Source organism: Xiphophorus couchianus, chromosome 23 (assembly GCF_001444195.1).
Source record: "Xiphophorus couchianus chromosome 23, X_couchianus-1.0, whole genome shotgun sequence".
NCBI lineage: Eukaryota > Metazoa > Chordata > Actinopteri > Cyprinodontiformes > Poeciliidae > Xiphophorus > Xiphophorus couchianus.
Genome location: NC_040250.1, coordinates 10,224,525 through 10,246,153, shown reverse-complemented (window position 1 = coordinate 10,246,153; position 21,629 = coordinate 10,224,525). Strand labels below are relative to the sequence as shown.

General features: G+C 37.5%; 1 protein-coding gene across 4 annotated transcripts in view; it reads left to right on the top strand.

Moving 5' to 3' along the window:
• Positions 1-21,629, top strand: part of enox2 (ecto-NOX disulfide-thiol exchanger 2) — a 197,918-nt gene that overhangs the window by 117,838 nt on the left and 58,451 nt on the right. For all 4 annotated transcript variants that reach the window (XM_028008665.1, XM_028008664.1, XM_028008666.1 and 1 more), the window contains one exon: positions 11,921-12,052. In XM_028008665.1, coding sequence (XP_027864466.1) covers positions 11,921-12,052 — 132 coding nt within the window. The remainder of the gene's footprint in view (positions 1-11,920; positions 12,053-21,629) is intronic.

Below are 21,629 nucleotides of genomic sequence, written 5' to 3'. Positions count from 1 at the left end.
GTGCATCGGCAATGTGCAGCATAATTTGCTTCATCAAGCTTGATAAACCTGCTCTGGTTCATTATGTTCATATTAAATTAATAAGACAGCAGTTTTATGTCATGGGTTAGGGGTTTGACTGATAAGTTAGCAGCTGATAAAGAGACACATCTACTCCAATGTATATTCTCCAGATGTCCCCGCTGTGTTGTACTTTTCTCTCAGATGTCGCAAAAATGCAGAACAATAATCAGTCTCTTGGTGATTGGCTAAATCTTCATTGCTGTCAGTAAAGACAGAAGGTTGTCAGACACATCCGCGAACATGTTCGTCTCAGAGCTCATCATTCCTACAGATCAGCAGCAGATGTTTTGTGACAGGATATGGTCAATCAGCTGGCTCCTACATCCTGTCAGACTGCTGGTGCCTTCGTTAGCGCCACTTCCAGTTGTAAAAACATTCACATCTTTTTCCTTTTCTTTTTTTTTTGTCTTTTGAACAGTATGTGGAGAATTATAGTGCTCAAAAAGTTTTTTTTTGCCAGAAGTAAGCTTGTTTCTGAAGTGTTAAAACAATGACTGCTGTCACATTTATTTTGATTCAACAAAATTTGAGTTTCAAACCATTTGCATACAGAGAACTTGATGGTGCAGCAGCTCGAGCAGAACCAGAGAAGTTAAACACCCGTCTGCACAGATATGAGAAGCTGCATCCCTTTAAGTCCTGTGCAAACACCCAGAGTCTCCCCTCATTTCTTTTTACTTCGCTTCAAAGCAGCAAGACTTTGATGTATGCTTTAAAGTTGTCTTGATCAATATTTCCTCAGCGTCCTGAACGTCTTCTAGAGCTTTTCTTTGGACACTGGCTTCTGTAGCTGTAACATCCTAGAAAAAATTAAGAAATAGTAGTTTTAAATTGAGTTTTCAAGATGGTTTAAAATGTTGAATTTGTTTTTAAATTATTTAGTGCTTTATTTGTTCTGACTGGAGATGAACAGATCAGAGTTTTACAGCCCACTTGCAATCTGGTGTTAATATTTACACTAGAATATGTAATTTGTGAGTTTCTGAGCAGCTGGTTACTATTCAGAACCATTGAAACAATTAGGATCTTACGCAGTTTCAAATTTATAGAAATTTAATGAATAAAATGGGTTTTATGCTCCGTTTGCTGGGTTTAGTCAGAGGCAGACTCCTGCTGATGTTTGGACCTCACAGTTCAGCCACTATCTGCATGATGCAAACATCACCTTTTCAGAACTGGCTTGTTTTTTTTTCTGTTAAAACTGTCTTTTTTCCACACATAGAGCGATGCAAAATCTTGTATTACAGCCTCTATTCAGAACCTCACATCATTATCACAACACATTATTCAGAGAGCTTCGATAGCCTTGTTGTGGGGACTTTACAGCCCAGTTTGTAATCTTTTTCTCTCTTTCATGTGGTTTTATCTCTCATTCCTTTTCTCATCCCAAGATATCTGAGTAATCTGTTCATGTCCGTCTCTTCTCTCGGTCCGATAAGGTGGGAAGAGTTTTCGCCTGTTCAGGAGCAGATGTTCCTACTTGACAGCATTGACACAAACACAAGGGCCTTTGCTCTGTTTGTATAAAACGCCTCCTGATAAGGCAGCTGAAATTGAGGTTGTTTACTACAAGTAATCTGCCTATTATGGAGGGTTTGTAGTCTGCTAGACTCCTCCTTCGTGAGATTCATGTAAATGTTGAATGTCAATAGGACTTTCTCTTTGGCTGGTTGTCATTTCAGATATAAACAGCTGCTCAGCATCGGATGTATGGACAGGCCTAGTACACATTCTTAGATAAAAAAGGCCTTAGAAGATGATTTTATCATTTTATTGTGACAAATGTAGCAAGCAGAGCTGCTTTTGTTGAACCCAAATCGAATTCAATTCAAGTATAATTTATCTTTCCCAAATGGAGATTAAATATTGCTGTATCTTAAGATACCTTGTGCATCGAAGTGTCGTGAGAGAATCATTGTGGACGGTGATGCTGTCAGTCTGGCAACGTGTCTAAAGATGCCTCTGACTGAAGACAGTTGTATGATGCTCTCATAGCTCGGTTTGAAACCAAGGATATGTGGATGCAGAACCACCCTAACTGAGAAGAATAAATAGATTCTCATTAATTTTCAAAGTAAGGAAAATCCTGAACATGTTTAAATGGTAAACATTGTTTATGCACCATTTTTAGCAAATGAAAACTAATTTATCTGGTCAAAGATATTTGTTGTGAATTGTTGTTATGAATACATTTTATGTAACTGACTTGAAACCATTCATGCAATCTCTTTCCATTTGTTTTTTTTTTTTTTTTTTTTTGCCAATTTCATGTTCTAAAAAATTTTTTTTTTTTTTTTTTTATGTGTCTAAGTGATTGATGTAGGTTCTGTTGGACTGTTTGGCTTCCTATCAGACTCTCCTCTCTGATTTGGTGCATGGGCTCATAAACTCCTAATAAATGTTTAAAACTACTTTTGTGATGTACAGAAACAGATCACATTCTGATGAGGATCTCTGTGGGTCATGGGTGTGAAATTGTGAATTATTTCACTTCTCCAGGAAAGGTTTGTTTTGATGCCCTTGGACTTTGACTGTTGCAGTCAGTTGAATAGCATTAAATATGCATTAGTCCTGGACTAAGGAATTGACAGTTGACCTTTGCTGAGGATTGGGTTCATGTTGGCTTTTACAGTCCTAATTTTGTAGCCTGTCATTTGACCTTTGGAACCATCTGCTGGGTTTGGTGTCTACAGCAATCAAATTGTAAAACACTGAATATGATTTGCTTTCTTAAAAGTCTCTTTGTTGCAAATTTCCCTGAAACTCACTTTAAAAACGGCAGATAACTCGTGTAGGATTTCATTTATTTGGTCTTTAACTATCTGGCTTTTAGTTTCTGGATTGAGGCAACAGGAATGTTTCAAACAACAATTTCTGCTGAAACAAACATGCAACGATTTAAGATAAAGAGCTGATTAGATATTACTAATTTCCTAACATACCTGAATCTCATTATTTCAGATTGTTGGATCCAGTCTGGCTCAAGTTAACTTGTCAACTTTGTTTTTATTATTTATTAGCAGAACATTTTATTTAAAAACGTGAAACAGAAAAGTATGCATCAAACTCTAAAATCTGCATTATGTACTTATTTCTCCATTTTGGACACTTTTTCCAGTTTTTAGTCGCTCTAATGAGTTGAGGCAATTAAAAAAATAACAGCAGAGGGAGATCCTCTCCAAGTTTATTCCTTCCTTGAGGTCAGACTGTCTTCTGGCTTCTTCTGTCCTCCTTACATTCTCACTTTGTTGTCACCGGTGTATTATAACATTCAGGGGGCTCCTCACTGTGCTAGCACTAATCATCAGACCCCTAGCAGCTTCATCATAATTAACAGATCAAAGAACTGGAGAAAAGGGCAGTAATACATTATTAAACAGACACTGAAAATGTGTATGTTAATAAAAAAAAATGGATCTACTTTGAAAGAGTTTCCATAAATAATCAGAGATTATTATGAAAATGCATGGAGGTTTTCTTTCTACTCTTTCTCACCACCTCTGATACTCAGAAACACAAACACGCAGACTTGCATTCAGGAGAAGATTAAGGTCAAAAAAGGTTAGCGAGGCTTTCTGTTTGCGTGCATAAGTATGCAGACTTCACACAGTCTTTCAAATGGAAAATGCCAGACTTCATCTTTAATACTATGTGGAAGACTCAGGAGTCAACGGCAAATATTCAGAGATTTATTTATTTTTCTTTGGTTCAGGGGCAGGTAGGAAAATGTAATAAAATTCATCTGTTTTCTCAACACTGAATTTTGATCATTTCACAGCACAAGATCTAATAATCCTCTAGATGCAAAAAAGAAAAACAAAACAGGAGAAACCCACAAAATTAACAAATAATCAGGATTAAGACAAAGACAAACATTTTAAATACAGCTATTGTAATCTTAATTATATTAATAAGACGCATGAGACGGATTGTTGTCGGCTTAAACAGAGAACCAATTGAGGAACTCAGTTAAATCTGGTGAAATAGGTTGTAAAATATTGAACAAGCACCAGTTAAATTTAATAGTTGCTGTAAATATGCTTGTTCTATTTAGTGTTTGCTGTCATTAGGAGCTTGACAATCTAATGACGAGTAGTTAATCCTAAACAGGTCCTGTTAAGCTCTATATTTCACCGCTGAGAAATGTATATTAATATTGTTTCCACTTTTTTACATGTGCTTCAGCCTGAAATGTTAATATCAGATTATCAGTATATTTTGGGGTAGTTAACTCTTTATTTTTAAATTGAGAAATAAAACTAAAATCATATTCCATAAAACAATTTTAATTTAACATTTTATTGCTATGATTAATATTAGGTCCTGAAATGGGTCACTGATTGACAGTAACATTGATTTTAATACTGGCTGGAAGGTGTTTTGAAAAACAAGAAATGGTTACTAAATATTATAATAACATATCTTTTCTTTTCCATCCTTACAATTACCTCCATCGTCTGTAGCTTTGCCATCCTGGTCATTAATGTCTAAATTAGGTGTTGGCATGGGTTCCTGATTATGTTGTTTACTTGGAAAACACACATTTCTCCCACAGCCATTCCCAGCCAGCCACCACATTGTTAGCCACAAAACAAAAGGAATACAGAAGCAATCTCTGATGTATATTTCAATTCATCTATTGTCTTCCTATTAATTCAGGGTTTGGTAACGAGGGCAACAGCCTAAGCAAAGAGACCCAGACTTCCCTCTTCCCTACCATTTGGCCCAGTTCCTCTAGGGAGTGCCAAGACGTTCCAGACCAGCTGAGAAACATAGTCCTGGATCTTCCTCCGGGTTTCCTCCCAGTGGATTGTTACTGGAACACCTCAACAAAGAGAGGCATCCTAACCAAATGCCCGGACCTCCTCAACTGGCTCCTCTCGATGCAGAGGAGTCACAAAGGGAGAGTACAGATACCTGTGGAGGAAACTCTTTTCTTCTGCTTGAGCCTGCTATCTTATTCTTTTGGTCACTACTCAGCGCTCAAGACCAAAGATGAGGGAGGGAACATACTGTAGTTTGACCAGTAAATTCATCTTTCAGCTCTGCTTTCTCTTCACAGAACAGTGCAGACATTGCACCAATCCACCTCTAACTCCCATTTTTCTCATTCATGAAAAAGACTCTGACAGACATAAACTTCTTCACTTGGGGCAGGACCCCGTCCCTGACCCAGAGAGGGCATTCACCCCTTCTCTGGATCAAAACAATGGTCTCTGTATATGTGCATTATGCTTTTAAACCACTCATCTGATCTGTTAATATAGTATATAACAATGATAATAGGTATATAATAATAGTGGTCAGCTGGTTTTGCTTCTGTATGCACTGTACAATGACTGCTGGAAAAGACAAATGTTTTGTTGTTGACTTACCATTCAGAAACCATTTGGTGCATTCTGGTTGGTTGTGCAGGAGGCTCCACTTCTGCTTTTCAAAGATGTAAGGCTGTATAATGGCACATCTTTTTGCAGCCGTTTTCACGTGAGTGTAAACGTTGAGTTGGGGGATGTGGCCAGCAGCAGCTTATTTGGATTTAAAGCAAGAAGAGGCCCTAAAACAGTTAATTCTGAAATGAGCTCAAAATAGTCAGAACTGAATAATTTTGTGCAAAAAATGTAAAGAATATGTTTTGTATAGCCCAAAGACTTATCCTAACCTGTTGAAGAAAGCATAATAGGTCACCTTTAAGGAGTTTTCATGTAGAAAGTTAGAAAGTTTGGTGTTTCTGAGTGGTGAGGAGTAACGACAGACTTGTCTATGTAGAGAGAGAACAGGTTACATGAGCACTGGCCACTTTAATGAGCTGACAGAAGTAACAGTCACTCATTTCAAGTTCACTCCCTGAACTTAGACATGTTGTCTCTGCTTTTTGTTCCTCTGAATAAATGTTTGATGAAATGTTTAGACAAGAATCTGGGCTGATGTTTTTTTCTCTAATGGTGTGTCTGTCTGTGTTAAAATGCTGACCGTGTTCATTTACCAGTTTTAGGAAAGCAGAAACCAGTCGATGCTCTTCTTCTGTTTTTTTTTAACCAAAACTTAGGGACTGGCTGAATAAAATAGTTGCTGTTTTTAAGGCCAGTCTTCTGCATTTCATCAGCTGTTGCTGTGTCTGAATGCGAGCTCGAAATGCTCCCCTCATTTCACTCACTTCTTTTGTCATTCTCTTACATCAGCATCGCAACCCCCCATTAAAGGCAACCTTTTCTTTCTCATTTTATCTCCATCCCTCATCTCTTTAGCTCCCCCTTGAATTTACTCTCTAGGGGCCATCATGAATCTCTGGTTAGCTGTTAAAACCATGCACATTTTAGACTAAATGGCCCCCAGCGTCTTTTTCTCTGCCTGCTGTTGGGGCTTAAGGCCAATGGGCCTTTAAATGACTTAATTTCCTATCTACCTCCTGGGGGAATTTTAGGGAAGCTAAAAGCTGGTCACAGCCTGCAGAGAATGAGTATCAGGAAAGCTTTGGGCTGGATGGACCCGAGCTGAATGGAAATCACTATTGCTTTAATTGCCATGGGCAATATCCTGAATACAAACAATATACTCTGGTGGTAAAGGTTGCTTTCATACAGGGTGGCCTGTATTATTCTCCGAACATACTTTGATTTATAAAAGCACTTTAGATAAACATTTGAATCTCAGTAAATTTAAAAACTATTGGAATGTTAATTTAGTTCAAAAAGAGAAACTAAAGTCCAGTTGCTTTATTGGATGTGGACTCTCTCTTCCTTCTTGACTGCATAAATTATCTACAAGGTTTGGATTGAGCTTGTTTGCTGGTTCTAATTAAACTAGGTATTGGAACTGCTAGCCGTAGGCAGTTGGCATGTCATGGTGGAAAATTAAAGCGGCATCTCTGTAAATCTTGCTGGCAGAGGAACCGCTGTGTTGACTTTGCTCTCCAGAAAACCCAGCGGACCAACACTGTCAGATGACCCAAATCAAAGTTTAATTTGGTGACTTTCCAATCTTTTTCCAGAGTATAAGATCTTGATTTCTCAATCAAATGCAAAATTTACGTTCATTTGGAGACTGGATTTTGGGCCTCTTTTTCACATTGATGACGATTCCTTGGTCCCAGTTGCAGCAGTGTAACCTAAATGTGTCTGTGTGAGGTGACTGTTAAATTTACAATCCCCCAATCCTTTTGCACCTTTTTCCACCTCTGTTTTTTCTTCCACTCAACTTTTCTTTAATATGTTTGCATCCAGCAATATGAAATTAGCCAGCTTCTTGAGCTGTCTTTTCGACTCTCAAAACATTGACTCTGAGTCGATATTAACCAAAATAAATGCTTAAATACATCACTGTATTTTAATAAATATGTGCATTTCACTTTTTAATTGAGTTACTAAAATAAAAAGAACTTGTCTAGCATTCGGTTTTTAAAATCTCAAAAGGGTTTATCCGGATCACTTTTTAATATGCTAAAATATGCAGCCTAATAAAAGCAAGGCACATATTATTATCCTGTTCATTTTACTGTATTTCGAAGCTTTGCATTTTGAAACAGTGTCAGGCGATCCCATGAGAAGAGGGAAAAATATGACCTCTGCACCTCTATTTAAATGCAGCCAAGCTTGACCAGATTGACTTATTAAGTTCCAGTCTTCAGAGCTCCACATTTGGATCTCAGTGTCAGGAGGTCTTGGGCTACACATGCTAAGATTGTTCAAATTGTGTAATTAGATTTGGCATTTGCATGAAACAGTCATTTCAGCTAAGAGCCGAAAATCTTTTTTTATTATTATTATTATTATTTTTATTGATTCTTTTTCTATCTTTCATTTACCCTTGCTCTGAGCTCTTCAGCTGGATGTGCATGTTAATGGCTTTGCTAAGACCTCATCTTCATGTTTCATTGTTGGATATTTACTGACATTGATTTCCTTATTGACAGCGTTTGCTGCTGGTTCTCCTTTCCGCCAAGGTGAACCTGTGTGTGTCTATCTGTGTTTTCATGCATTTGCAGCCCCTGTGTGTCTGCAACTGTTTGCTATTCCTTACTGGACTCCACATATCAATTCATGAGTGTCACATGGCGCGTTTAGGGGGCTAAACTGTTGCCCTCAAGGGCATGTTGTCATATCAAAAGTACTGAGGGATGGACATGCACAGGTTCACCTCCAAGAACACAATATGAACAAATAAACGAGTATATTGTGGAAATAGGAGAGTGGATTGACCACTAATGTGTGGTGAAAACAAATTGGAGTGGAAAATGAGAGAACTAAATGAATGTGTACTGCAGTAAACACATGAATTGTGGGACGAATGACTCCAATGGAGACTTTTTGTCAGCAGGGTCAAGAGGCTAGCATAGTGGAGATAACTTGACCTCCACTCCGAGCGCACTTGAACATTTCTGACTGAATCGATTAAGTGCGTGGGACTTTAATTTGAGCTGCACAATCAATATGTGCCCTGTCTGGTGAGGAATTAAAATGGATTCTGCTTCTGTTTTTATCTAGCAACCTATTAGATAAAATAATAAGTGGGCTTTATAATTTTTTTTAGCTTGCATTTTGAGAACAGATGAGCAGAATGTTTTGCAGCAATTATTGGTGTTTAGTGTCTCACTGGCTTTTAGACAAATTGTTTGTAAAATTCAAGCAATATTAAAAATGATTATTTATGTCGAACTGCTTGTTTGTTCATTCCAAGCTGTTCCAGAAGTCACACATGATGACTTGTTTTTTATCAAATTTGACACATATTTAGATTTTTTTTCAATTTAAATGTAACAAATGCGTGGAGGAAAAAGAAAAAAAACTTCAAAAAACCCTCAAATGCCGGGTTTCATCTGCCTGTCCATTCATCTATCATCCAGCTGTTCATCATCCATCCATCGTCATCCATCAATTTATCTGTCATCCATCCATTCACCGTCTGTACAACTATCCATCATTCATCCATTTGTCTATCATCCGTACATCCGTCCATCATCCATTCATTGATCATCTAGCCATCATCCATCTGTTTATTCTCCATTCATCCATCCATCCATCCATCCATCCATCCATCCATCAATCATCTATAATTCATCCTCCATTCATCTGTCAAACATCATTCATCAATTTGTCAATCATCCCTCCATCATCTATTTTTCTGTTCATCATCCATTCATCCATCATCAGTCTGTAAATAGGATAAACAGTCATATTATGGACACAATTTATTCTAATTTAGTTCTTAGGGAAACCAAAGGACTTCTCTAACCAGAAGACATCACCTGTCCACCCGGGAGTGAGTGTACTCATCAGCTCTCTGGAGAGTCTGGTTAATGTACTGTAAAACTGTAATAAAACAGCTATAAAATAGCTCCTCACTGCTCCTCTCCTCCTTCATTTTAACTCCTGGAAAAGTGTCCCCAGTTAATAGGGCTGTGTTCGTTAACAAGCCTGTGAAGTCCTCGTCAGCAGCATTATCACAGCGACACACAGGCACGCTTGGTTTTATCAGGCCTCTCTGTGGCAGCGACAGCAGACAGCTCTGCAATTAGTGACTCAGAGAGGAAGGCAAAGAGGCACACAGCATTATTACACATTGCCAGCTGTGTCTCAACACCGAGAATACCAATATATTGGCTTGTGTTCAGACAGAAGCACATACAGTACATTCATACCTGTTGGCTCTAAAGTGTGCCCTGCCTGAGACCTTCTGTAGTGTAAAGTGTGTGCCGAGTACAGCTCTTCTCATTATTAACAGTTGTGCTTGCTTTGGCATTGTAGAAGAGGGCAGTCTGTCTTGGCCAGCAGTCACAGCAATTTACAGGTCTGTCAGAGAGAAAGAGGTCGACCAGAGGAGAGAATTAAAGAGCATTTAGAGCTGTGAAATAGACTGCAGACAGGAAGAATGAGCTGCCAGTTGACATATGATGTGTACATGTTGACCTTCTTGCAGGATTTTTATTGTGCAGTCCTGAATGCATTTGCTTTATTATGCAGCACTCGAATGCACAAACTCTGGTGGCTGTTGGTTTGGCAAGATGTGTGCATAATGTTAGGCTAAATAGAAGATTTATCAACATTTTAGTTACAGACTGTCTGAGGAGTGCCTGATGGCATCAGGATTTATGCTTAGCACCATAATAATCTAGTTTTAGACATTATTTTATGTGGCCTGCAAAGAAAATCAGAGCAGGGGATGCACTGCTGTTCATTTCTATGTTATTACTAATCTAATCCCATTCGTCAACCTTTACTCTTCCAAGGAACGTTTTGAAATCGAGTTGAAGCTTTTCCTCTGTGATACAGTATCATTTCCAGGGGACTCTCAGTGCTGGTCACTGAGACAGGAAGAGTCAAAAGGCCGGCCAGCTGAAGCTACCAAACAAACAGCAGCACTAAGATAATTAGATTTTCCGTGACGGTACTGTTGAAATCAGTGTTCAGAGACTGACTCCAAACTAGCGGTGTCCTCCTCTCCCCTCAGAGAACAAACAAAGCAAAAATTGTTGGCTGGAAACTGACTTTAGTTTGAAGCTGTAACTTCAGCTTTACAGTAATATATAAATTCTGAAAAATCGTTTTTGCTCTGGTTAATTTAGACTTCTCAGGTCTTTCTTAAAAGTGTGGAACTTTATATTTTTTTCCAAAAAGGGGATTAATACTTTATTTGGTAGCTGATTGCTAGATTACTAACTATTCATCCCAATAACTCTCTCAATTAATCTTGATGTTAGATTTTCACTTTATGGTAAAAAGGTAGTAAAACTACATTTTTTACTTTTTGGTATTTGCACAAGACCTGATCTGATTGCATTTTTGGAAACAGAAAAGCAATAATTTCCTCTGCTTTGTTGGTAAATATCTCCACTGCGACATTGGTGATATTTACATAAATCACCCATGTGATTTTGGTAAATACATATTTGAAGAAAGACTCACTTAATAATTTCCATTCATTATCAAAAATCATAACAAGCTGGTATTGGCTGAGTAAGTAGTGAGGCTATCTGCTCATGTAAGCAATCTCTTGCTGTTTTTCACTACCAGAAATATTTCAAAATGGAAGAATTATGTTTTTCTTGTAAGCAATTGGATTTGTAGTTGCTTTCTCTCAGCCACTTGACCATTAGTGTGCAGCAACACACTGGGGTTGTGCAGAATCTCTTCTCTATGCTCTAGAAGAGAAAACTTTCTTCCCTGCCATTTTACTAAACTTTAAACCTTAAGAGCTGCATGCCTGAGAGGTTTTAGTGTTTTTTTGAGCTGTAAGATTTTAAACCTGAGTATACATTGAGACCAGTGATAGGGTCATACCTTACTCTTATCATTAACTTAATGAGGGTTTGGCCTCCATGCTGGATCATATTTTGTCTATATACCATCAAGTTTCGATTCCCGGCCGGGGTCTTTCTGCATGGAGTTTGCATGTTCTCCCTGTGCATGCGTGGGTTCTCTCCGGGTTCTCCGGCTTCCTCCCACAGTCCAAAAACATGACTGTTAGGTTAATTGATCTCTCTAAATTCTCCCTAGGTGTGAGTGTGCATGGTTGTTTGTCCTGTGTGTCTTTGTGTTGCCCTGCGACAGACTGGCGACCTGTCCAGGGTGAACCCCGCCTCTCGCCTGGAACGTAGCTGGAGATAGGCACCAGCAACCCTCCCGACCCCATTAGGGACACAGGGTGAACAGAAAATGGATGGATGGATGGACCATCAAGTTTTGTTGATGTGATGAAATGATGGACATTATTTAGGGTTTAAAGGCTTTGCATATGAATAAGTCATAAAACGAGGTGAATACTCTCCTATTGAAGTAGTACAGTAATTGGTCACCAATATAAGCAGGAATTCTGGCGGTTTGCTCGTTTGACAAAGATTTTTTCTTTTTTGTTTTCTCTGCAGAAGGGATCTGTAACATGACGATGGACTCCAACTCGATGACGATGCCCATGTCTGACCCCAACCCCTGGGCAGCTGCTATGAATAACATGGGGATGCCTCCTATAGGAATGACAGGACAGCCACTTCTACCAGGTACAACTCATTTCATTCCCATACTAAATGTCCACAATTCAAATGTGGGCATCATTTGGGTTTAGAGTATTTTCAGACAATACATTTTTATCAAATATCTAAATTTCTGAATTAATAATCTGATTAGTAACTAGTTCAAGAAGTGGAGTAATAATGTAACTGTGCAATTGTGTTGATATAGCTTCAGCTACAATTTTTTTTTTTAAGTGATCATGTGATAAATGGAATAATTATCTAAATAAAAGCCCCAGTGTTTTCTTTCTTAATTTTCATCTAAAAACATTGCTTAATTTACAAAAAAATTGAAAATATGCAATGGTTAGTTGTTTTTAATCTCATTTGGTTCATCTAACGGAAATATTGGATTTTCATACCAGCTGAAGCAGGGGTTTCTCAGTATGCACCACTGTCTTTGCTTTGTTCACTGAAGTCTCTTGTAGTGTTGCATTAGAAGGTGGGGAAAGCGCGCTCTCTCCTGTGTCTGTGCTGCTCGTATAAAATAAATATGCTGGAATAAGCAGGATGAGCTGAGTCATCAACGTGGAATTGCAAGCTGGTAATCAGTTATGCTGGCACATGCAGGCAAACTCTGACTGACGGAGGCTGATGTGACTCAATTGTGGCCGGATCAGAAAAAAGAAACAAGACTTTGCGCTTTACAACTATTACCATATAGAGTTCACAGAGGGCAAACAAACTGTTTTATTTGCTTTCCCTCGCATACAGACCTATTCCATAGATTCAAATAGTATTAAAAAGCTATTTTATTTCAGGAATTTTATAAACTAACATGCAGTTGATGTTTGAAAGCCTTTATTTCTGATGAGATTCATAGTTCTTAAACTAGAGCTGTTTAAAGATGCTCCGGGTAGTGAAAAATAAGGTGGAATTGCCCTTTAGCCATTTCTCGAATTGGAAGATGCAATCAGAAGCCAACTTCCTCTGTGTGGCGTTCAATCAATTCTTCAACTTTATCTGCTGCATGGCCTGGATGACTCTCCTGCTTTCATGTTGTCTTATTGTAAAATCCCACCAACTCACAGAAAGTTTGCAGAACTTTCCAGAGGATTGAAGATTTTCAAAGAATCAAGCTAAGCTAATGAGGTTCAATAGATCGGTGTTTGCCCCGCCCATCGCCCCACTCTCCGATGGACAAGTTTGACAAAATGGCGACATTGTATGAGCACGGACCATGAAATAATAACAATGCATTTAATTAATTATGCACTATAATAACTTTTATTTTAATGATTTAATGGCATTTATTAATTTGTCTTTTGCATACATTTTTCAGTCATTTAGTTAAACATTTATCTTATGGTTACTTTTAATCGGTGATTTAATGATGTATTTATTGATTTAATTTTGTCCTCTGTAGCCTGCAGTGTTTTTTTTCCCTATTTTTTCCATCTAAAAATGACATTGGTTCATAGATTAGAGTTGAAAAATGATTCTGCAGATGTCGACTAAAAGTACATAATTAGCTAGTTTTAATTCTAATTCCTGATCATATTATCCTGTCAAAGGCATATTGTTGTTTTAACGCAAAGTCTGAAGTCACTCGGATGCAGCAGTTAAAATATTTCTCATGTTTGTCAATATATCTCCCTCTCAGAGGGTGTGAGTCTCCGTACTCTTATCTTACCGGCACAATATCCAGTCCAACCGATTGCAATGCTATCTATAACATTAGGTTCAGCTTCACCCTCCCACTCTCCCTTTCTGAAGAGGCATTCTGCTGCATCTTTTCTCTCTCCTCGGTAGAAGCCTTTCCCTAAAGCTTTTTATAAATCACTTCCCACTTCTTAGCTGAAATTCACTTTCATATTTGAAACACGCCAGCCTTGTGTGTCTGTGTGCAGATTCATGTGTGTGTCTGCGAGCACACAGAGACGAACGGCCTTCCAAATGCACTCCTCAATAAAGAGTAAGGGTAACATACTTTCATGCTCTCACACACATAAACGTAAGCATGATATATTTGAAACATGGTAAATAAAAGCCTTTCAACCAAAGAAGGAGAAGCGTTTCATAAAAGCGGAAAGCGACAAAATTCTTTAGAATGTAAGTGGGTTTTCAGGGTTATCTGAGCCTTAAAATATCTGAACAAGACAGTTTATTTTTCCGGCTCATTTTCTTTTTCACACAGTCAACCTTAACGCCACACTGCATAAATGTTTGCTTTAGACTCGCGTGTCTGAAGTGAAAGTAAACCCCTAGAAGAAATGCTCAAAAATGACAAGAGATGATTGTTATCAGGAGACCAATAAACTTTGTTATTGCAGGGATTGCTCTAATACCATTAGCATCTAAAACGAAGCATTTTTGATCTCCTGTTGCAAAAATAATCCTTGGCTTTAGCTCTTAGATTGGTGGAAAACAAATCAAACCAATAAGGAAACAACCCAAACTAAACGTCTTAGGTTGTAAAATTTGTTAAAAGGAGAAAATCATGTAGCTGGAGCCTAGACAGCGGACATAAACACATCTTACCTAGAGTCGACATTACAGACGAAATATCTTTGATAGAGGCTGATGAACCCCCACTGAGATCCTTGCTTTGAACTTTATTTGCAGCGGTTTGAGACCTTTTACAGCAGCCATTTAACTCCCTAGCAGGAAAAGCGCTCCTGTAACTAAAATCACTAATGGAGGCTACGCCAATGATGCAATGTCAGAACCGTGAAGCTTGCAACCATAAATGAAACGTAGTAATTAGCGATGTTATAAAGCTGCACCTGTGTTTAAGTTGAAATACCTGCTGCGAGGAAAGCTAATGAAACAGCTCTTACACTTAATCAAGTCCACTGACAGTTTTTCTAAAGCAACCAGCTGAAATAACCAGTTGGCTTTGGTCTCTGTTATAGTATCTGATGTGAAAAGAAAAGCTCAATAATAGACCTTAAGCTGGAGAGGAGAACTCAAAGGCTTTGCACTCACACAGGTGTTTGCACTCTTTAGACCTTTTTTATGTCACGCATCATGTATCGTTTATTGGAAATAGATTTTTATTCTGCAATTTCAAATTCACAGGATTTACACTACTGTGTCCTGATTTGAACCAGTTTTATAGAGTGGTGGCCTAACATATGTAGTTTTTCATACAAGACTTTATAAAAGTTATATCAATCTAACACAGAGTGAACCACTTTATTATACATGTGCAAAAGATGGCAATAGGATTAGAAGTTTGAAGTAAGTAATTAAAAACTGATATGGAAGTAGAAAAACAACCAAATGACTCGTACACATCCACCAGGAGACAAGGTAAAGAAAATTAGGCAACAATATCTTGTTATTTTAATTACTTTTATCTTGAAATGTTTATGCTTGCTTGAGCTTAAGTTTGTCCAAATTTGATCGTTTCCGGAAATGTTTTCATCCACGTGGAGAAACAGAGATTGGCCCAAAACATTACTTTTACTCCCCCAGACCTGTCACTAAATATGGAGTAAGGAACAGCCGCATAAAGCTGCCACACCACGTTAGCTATAAACACAAGAAAACAACAACGGCAAACATAGTGCAAGTGGCTTCTTTTGTAAAACTTTTAGCTGCTGCGACTGAATCTCCAACTCACACACAGATAACAATGAATTTTGATCAAGACTACAGCAGTTTGATGAGAATGTCACGAGTGAGTCAGAAAGTGAGACCTTGGCAAAGTAAAGCACATCCACTTTGGGGAAAATGCAAACTAAAATCTTTTATTTGCAAAAAGCAGAATACTTACTCATAGTAAAAAAAACTAAACAGTGCAACGAAGTCTTGCTGCAGCTTGTGTTGCATGGGTCTTTTTAATTTGACAAAAGTATGTGTAATTAGTATTTAGGTCAAAGCAATTCTTTATTTACAATGAATGAAGAACTTTAGCTCATATGAGGCTTACATGCTTTTTAGGAATGTTGGAGGGGATTCTCAGCGCTTATCTAACCAAGATAAGCATTGAAGCATTAGTCTGTAATTTGCCACTAAATGTGTTTACGCTGATGTGAACGGAAAAAAGCAGAGCCTCACAGTTGGCGTCACAACTTGGATGTTGAAATGAGTGCTATTCACAAGTGGAAAACTGCTTATTGCAGGGTCCTCAACACAACGCCCATCATTCATCTCCTTTCTGGTTAACTAAAGAATGTAAATGTGATTACTTTATCTGATTAGAAAATAGAGCAAAAAGAGTGTGCAGTCCAGAAACACCAAATCTACAATCAACTAGCAGAAGAGTAATTTCTTACCTTAACAGTGAGAAAGGTTGATGCTGGGTTTTGATAGAGAGCTTTAAATTAATGAGGACATATGACACATTATACACTAAAGGTTTAGCTACAAGGTTGATGGAGAGGAAGTGAGAAGCATTGGTGTTAAAAATAACAACTATTCTTGTCTATTTCATTCCAGAATCCCTTTTCTTCCCATTTTGTTCTTAAATTAACTCAGAACCACAATAGAAGTGCTGCTGTTTATCTCCTCCCCTCACTGCAGAGCTCAATCAGACCATCTACTACATTATATAGAACTATGAGAAACTATGAGAAACAACAAGCAAGTACTTTAAATGCTCCACGTTCATTAAGTTTCTGTTCCTCAAACAAACTTTTACTAAATAATTTTGATAAATGAACTTCATAACCGTACTTACAGTATTTGCTGTGCATATATATATATATTTATATATATATATATACAATATATATATATATATATATATGTCTGTAGTTCCCACACTTTTCTAAATGGCCCATGCCAAGAAAGACTTTCCTAGTGAGCCACAGGAGAAATGTGAAAATGTTCTCGCTCTCCTCTTTTCACAGTTTATGATAACATTTAACAGCAAAGTACCTCAAAGTTGGCTTCTAGAGCAAAACCTCAACTGTCAGGTTGGCTTTTATAAGATAAGTTTTGTACTAAAACAGGCCAGAAGCCTTTAAACAACCAGCCAAGTTTTATCATGAACTCTTTCTTTTTTTGTAAGAAAAGTTTGAACACAAAGCTTTCAGTACGTTCAAACAGTGTCATAAAGTCTTACTCTACCCTGTCAGACCGTAGATTTTCCCAAAGCACCTTCAGCTTTGAAGTAATCCAGGTAGATTAGCTATTGACTCTCTATCATGACAGTACATCATATCTTTCTTTTCTTTCACCTTTTAACTACAAGGAAGGATTCACTGTCACTTCCTTTATTCTTACCTTGTGATGTTTTTTTTTGTTGTTGCTTTTTTTATTAAAATGATTTCAGCTTTATGGTGGAGGGTTGTGTCAGTTTTAGGCACTTTCAGTTGGGTCTCTCATGGCTTTCATGCGACATTCAAGTTTGCTTCTGTTTCATCCACAGTTAGTCGAGATTTCACTTTATTTTTCCCCCACAGCTGAGTCTTTTCCTGCCTTCAGCCAGGTGGATTTATCCAGACAGACAGCTGGATAAACGGACCGCTCTTGGCAGAAACGTCAACACTGCAGCCTGACAAAACCCAGCACACATCACCTATGATGACAGTTTTGTTTCTGCAGATGCACAGAGCACAGTTGTATAGTAGAAAGTCGTTTTTTTATATTTGTGTTGTATATTTGGGAAGTGTTTGGGTTTTTTGTGAGAGATACGTTTCAGGCCACAGGCAGGAGAAAAGATTGTGCACACTGTGTGATTTATGTTGTTGTTCTAGAGGTTATTGTAGTGTGTATCCAAGCATCAGTCATAATGGTACCTAGAGTTGTACCTAAAAGTAAAGTTGCACCTATGCTGTAAGTTTTTTGGGTTATTATTCTGATATATAAATATAAATATTTGCCAATAGCATTTTTTCCTGGTTCGGGAACTATTTACTTTTATTGTTGCTTTTTGTCTTGAAAGTTAATAAGACTAAACCATAAAGGCGCTGTCAGCTATACAGCTACACTTTGTACCTGCATGATAAGCAGCATAAGTAACTTTTTTTCTAATAATACCAGATCCAAACTATATACTGAGACAGGATTAGTGTAACAGATTTGATAAAAATAAAAAAGCTAGGTGTAAAATATTCTGAAATGTCAACATATTCAGAAATAAAATCTCTTAGCAATGTTAGAATTTAACAGGTCTTTTACTGTGAATGTTTAATAATTATTCATAAGTGGAGACATTCCATAATAGCCTTAAACAATAAAATGAATCAATTTCCTGTGGCTTCAGTCCAGTCAGCCTCCCCAGTCCTTCTGCAGCATGTGGTTGCTTCTGTGCTGAGTACCATTTGTAATAATTGCGTAATTTAGTATTATCATTTGGGTCTACTGATTCTAGAAATAGTCAAAGCACTAAATTAAGTCATTTAGCTGTTTTCTGGCAATTTGTTAATCTATTCTTGGTGTCTGGAAAACAAGCTATTTCAAAAACCTCCCATTTATTAAGCTTCAATCAGTGGACAGCATGGAGAGCCTGCAGTTGCAGTAACGTGTTTACAAGGCCAAGCTCCTGGAAGCAATGAGACCCAAATCATCTGACAAGACGACACGGAGGGACGCAGCTGGGAACCAACATCCCAACACAATGTTGATCTACAGGTCAGACTTCAGGACAGTTTACTGTAAGGAATCTGACCCATATCCGACAGGGAAGGAGGGGTTCATTGTATCTCCGGCAAAAAAAAACAACAAAATTGATCTGGTGTTCAGCTCAGGTTGTAGCTGCAGTTGAATTTTCCACTTCTTAACCTGTAACATGATTGATTTTTATCTTTAAGTTGTGCTGCTGTACGGTTTTTGTTCCATTATGTTTTAGACATTAAGTCGGTGGCGACTATAGAATAGCACATTTGGTTTTCTGGATGTCAGAAACGTAAATAGCAACATGAATCTTTTGTCTTTTTCAGTCAGGAGTTAAGAAGACAAACTTCCTGAATTGAAAGAGACAGCAGAGTCATTTTCTTCTCTGGCTAAACAAGGTATCAGAAATAAGTCACGGATTCATTTCGTGGCTACAGTGGATGAGAAGTTTTTTCTGAGTGATTATGACCCCTCTCTTTGTTTCTGACATCATGGTGTCTGCGGTTTGGTGAGTAAAATCCCTGATACGTTGTGGAATCAGTAGGAGTCAGCATCTGGTTTTAACATATTTGACATCTGACAGAGAGAACAAAAAACTCCTCCTCTAGCAGAGTTCATTATGTGTTTCCCCAGCGTTTATCAGTGTTTTCCCTTCTACAAAGCAGAACCAGATGTAAAGCTCTAGCGTTCTTCTACATCCGTCTCCAAATACAGACCTCTCAACCTGGTCTTTATTATCGAACACGGCATATTTCATGTTACTGCTTTCTTGTATGTACACGGCACTTCGTTGGAGTTAGTTGGATGTATATTCCAAGTAGATTCCATCTTTTTATGGTTTTAAAATCTTTAATGTTACTACTTTGAATCATAACACTCAGTAACATTTGTTTGCTATTTAATGGCTCCGTACGTTTTTGGCTCTAGTTAACATGAATGCTACCCAGCAGGAGGTGTTTGATGCTTTAAAACCAAAATATGGCACAAAAGTTCAAGTTAAAAGCAATTTTTGAATTACAAACTTTGCTACAGCAGTTCGAGAATGATTTATGCGTTCCAGATACAGTTACTTAAGGGGTTTTCTGAAAAGTTCACATATTTTTACTTCACTATGAACGTCCCACTATCAGTTTTTACACAAAGTCTTACAGATTGCTACATTACATCTTTTATGAAACCTTGTCATAGCTTCTGTCTATCTCAAAAACAGTCATGCCAATGTGATGCCAGAAAAAATTAATTAGCTGGCTTTGCAAAAACCATCATAAGACTGATGCAGAAACTCAGCACTTTTTAACAGCACCTAAGCAGAACGGAGAGAAAGTGAAATGTGCTGAACTATGTTTCACATGTCATTTCGGCTTGGTCCTCCACTGAAACACCATCTCATGAAAAGCCACCAACTTCTTTGTATGAAGTCTGAAAACAGCTCTGCTCATGCTGATGCCTGTTTTTCTATTTATGTCTATCTAAACCTGAAGAATAGATCTGTGGTTGAAAGTACAAAGTTATGTCATAATGTAAACACAGCCGAGGGAAGAATAACTACACCAAAATAAAGGAGAAACCACTTGATCTAAAAGTGCATGAAATACTTTTGCTAACCTCTAATCCACCCTCTAATTAGTTTGAGATTTGCATAGATGTTAATTATAACAGCTTTGAAAATGTATTTAAATCTTAACCCAAATGTACTGAACCACACTCCATAGATTCCATTTAATTGGCCAACCTGGAAAAGCTAAGAGTGAAAAACAAAAACTCCCCCCATGATTCTGTTCCTGGTAAAGCCATAATTTGTCAGGCTCACATTGTGCGTCTTTTTTTTATAATGTTTAAGTTAACTGACTGGCTTTGATTTGTTTTCCACTTTACATTTGATTTTCTTTTAGCTTCAAGTTACATTTAACCTGCCAAACCTATATTGTGATGTATGTAATTCAATATAACTCTAAGAGGATATATTGTCTTCTCTTAATAAATGAAAAACACCTAATTTTGGTAGGTAAAAATCAAGCTCAATTCAGTAACACCCTTTTAAGAAAAAAGAGGCTCAGCAGGAGTGTTAGCCTTAGATATAACAATTTTTCTAGAATCATACCTCTTTGAGTGTATGGCTTTTTTCCTCTTTAAACCTGCTCTCCAGTGAAATTATTAAAGTGTCGGCTGTCACAGTCACACTCCGCCACGAGGAAAGCACTCAGCTTTTCACACATGTATTTTGAAGTTATCAGAATTAATTTAGATACACGTAGTTTTGCATGGACACACACGTGCTCAGACACTCTGGAGAATAGATAAGCAGCTTCCAGGGGCTGTCAAGTGTTCACTGAATAAACAAGCATCCCTTTTGTCTGTTACATCCCACTCACCCTCATCTGTGCCTCACAGTCGCTGCAAACCCCAATGCTCGATACGCAGTGAAATATGTGGAAAGTTAATGTCATGCATCATTAGATACTCATTGATAAAGTCCCTTATATGTTATTTTAAGACTAATGGATTATTCCCACACGTGAGTTTACCTGGATTAGCATCAGGAAATGGAAGCAGATCTCCATAAATTAGAATATAATCATAATTGTATTTTACTTAAGTAATTTCACTTTTAAGAAAATTAAAACTGAAATTACTGATGTGTGCTGTAGATTTGTTATACACAGAATAATACTTTTTAAGTGTTAATTTCTGTTTATTTTAATGACTAACTTTTATTCACACCCACCTTATAATTCAGCTTCTTCTTCAAAAAAAAAAAAAATAGAATAATACATATGATCAATAAATGCAATATAATGGAAATATCTCTTGACAGTGAGGAACTTCACATCAATAAGTTAAAGTAAATGGAAGCATGGATATTCACACAAGGGTAAGGTAAAGTAAAAATATAAAAATCAAAAGGAGATTGTTCAGTAAGGGCAAATTTTTTATATAAAATACTGTATTGTTATTAAAAATGGCATACTCAGATAAAAAGAAAGGTGCAATTAAGTCAAGTAATACAGTGTGAAGAATCCAAGTTGCTTGAGATCCAGTGTAAAGTTTCCACAGTCAT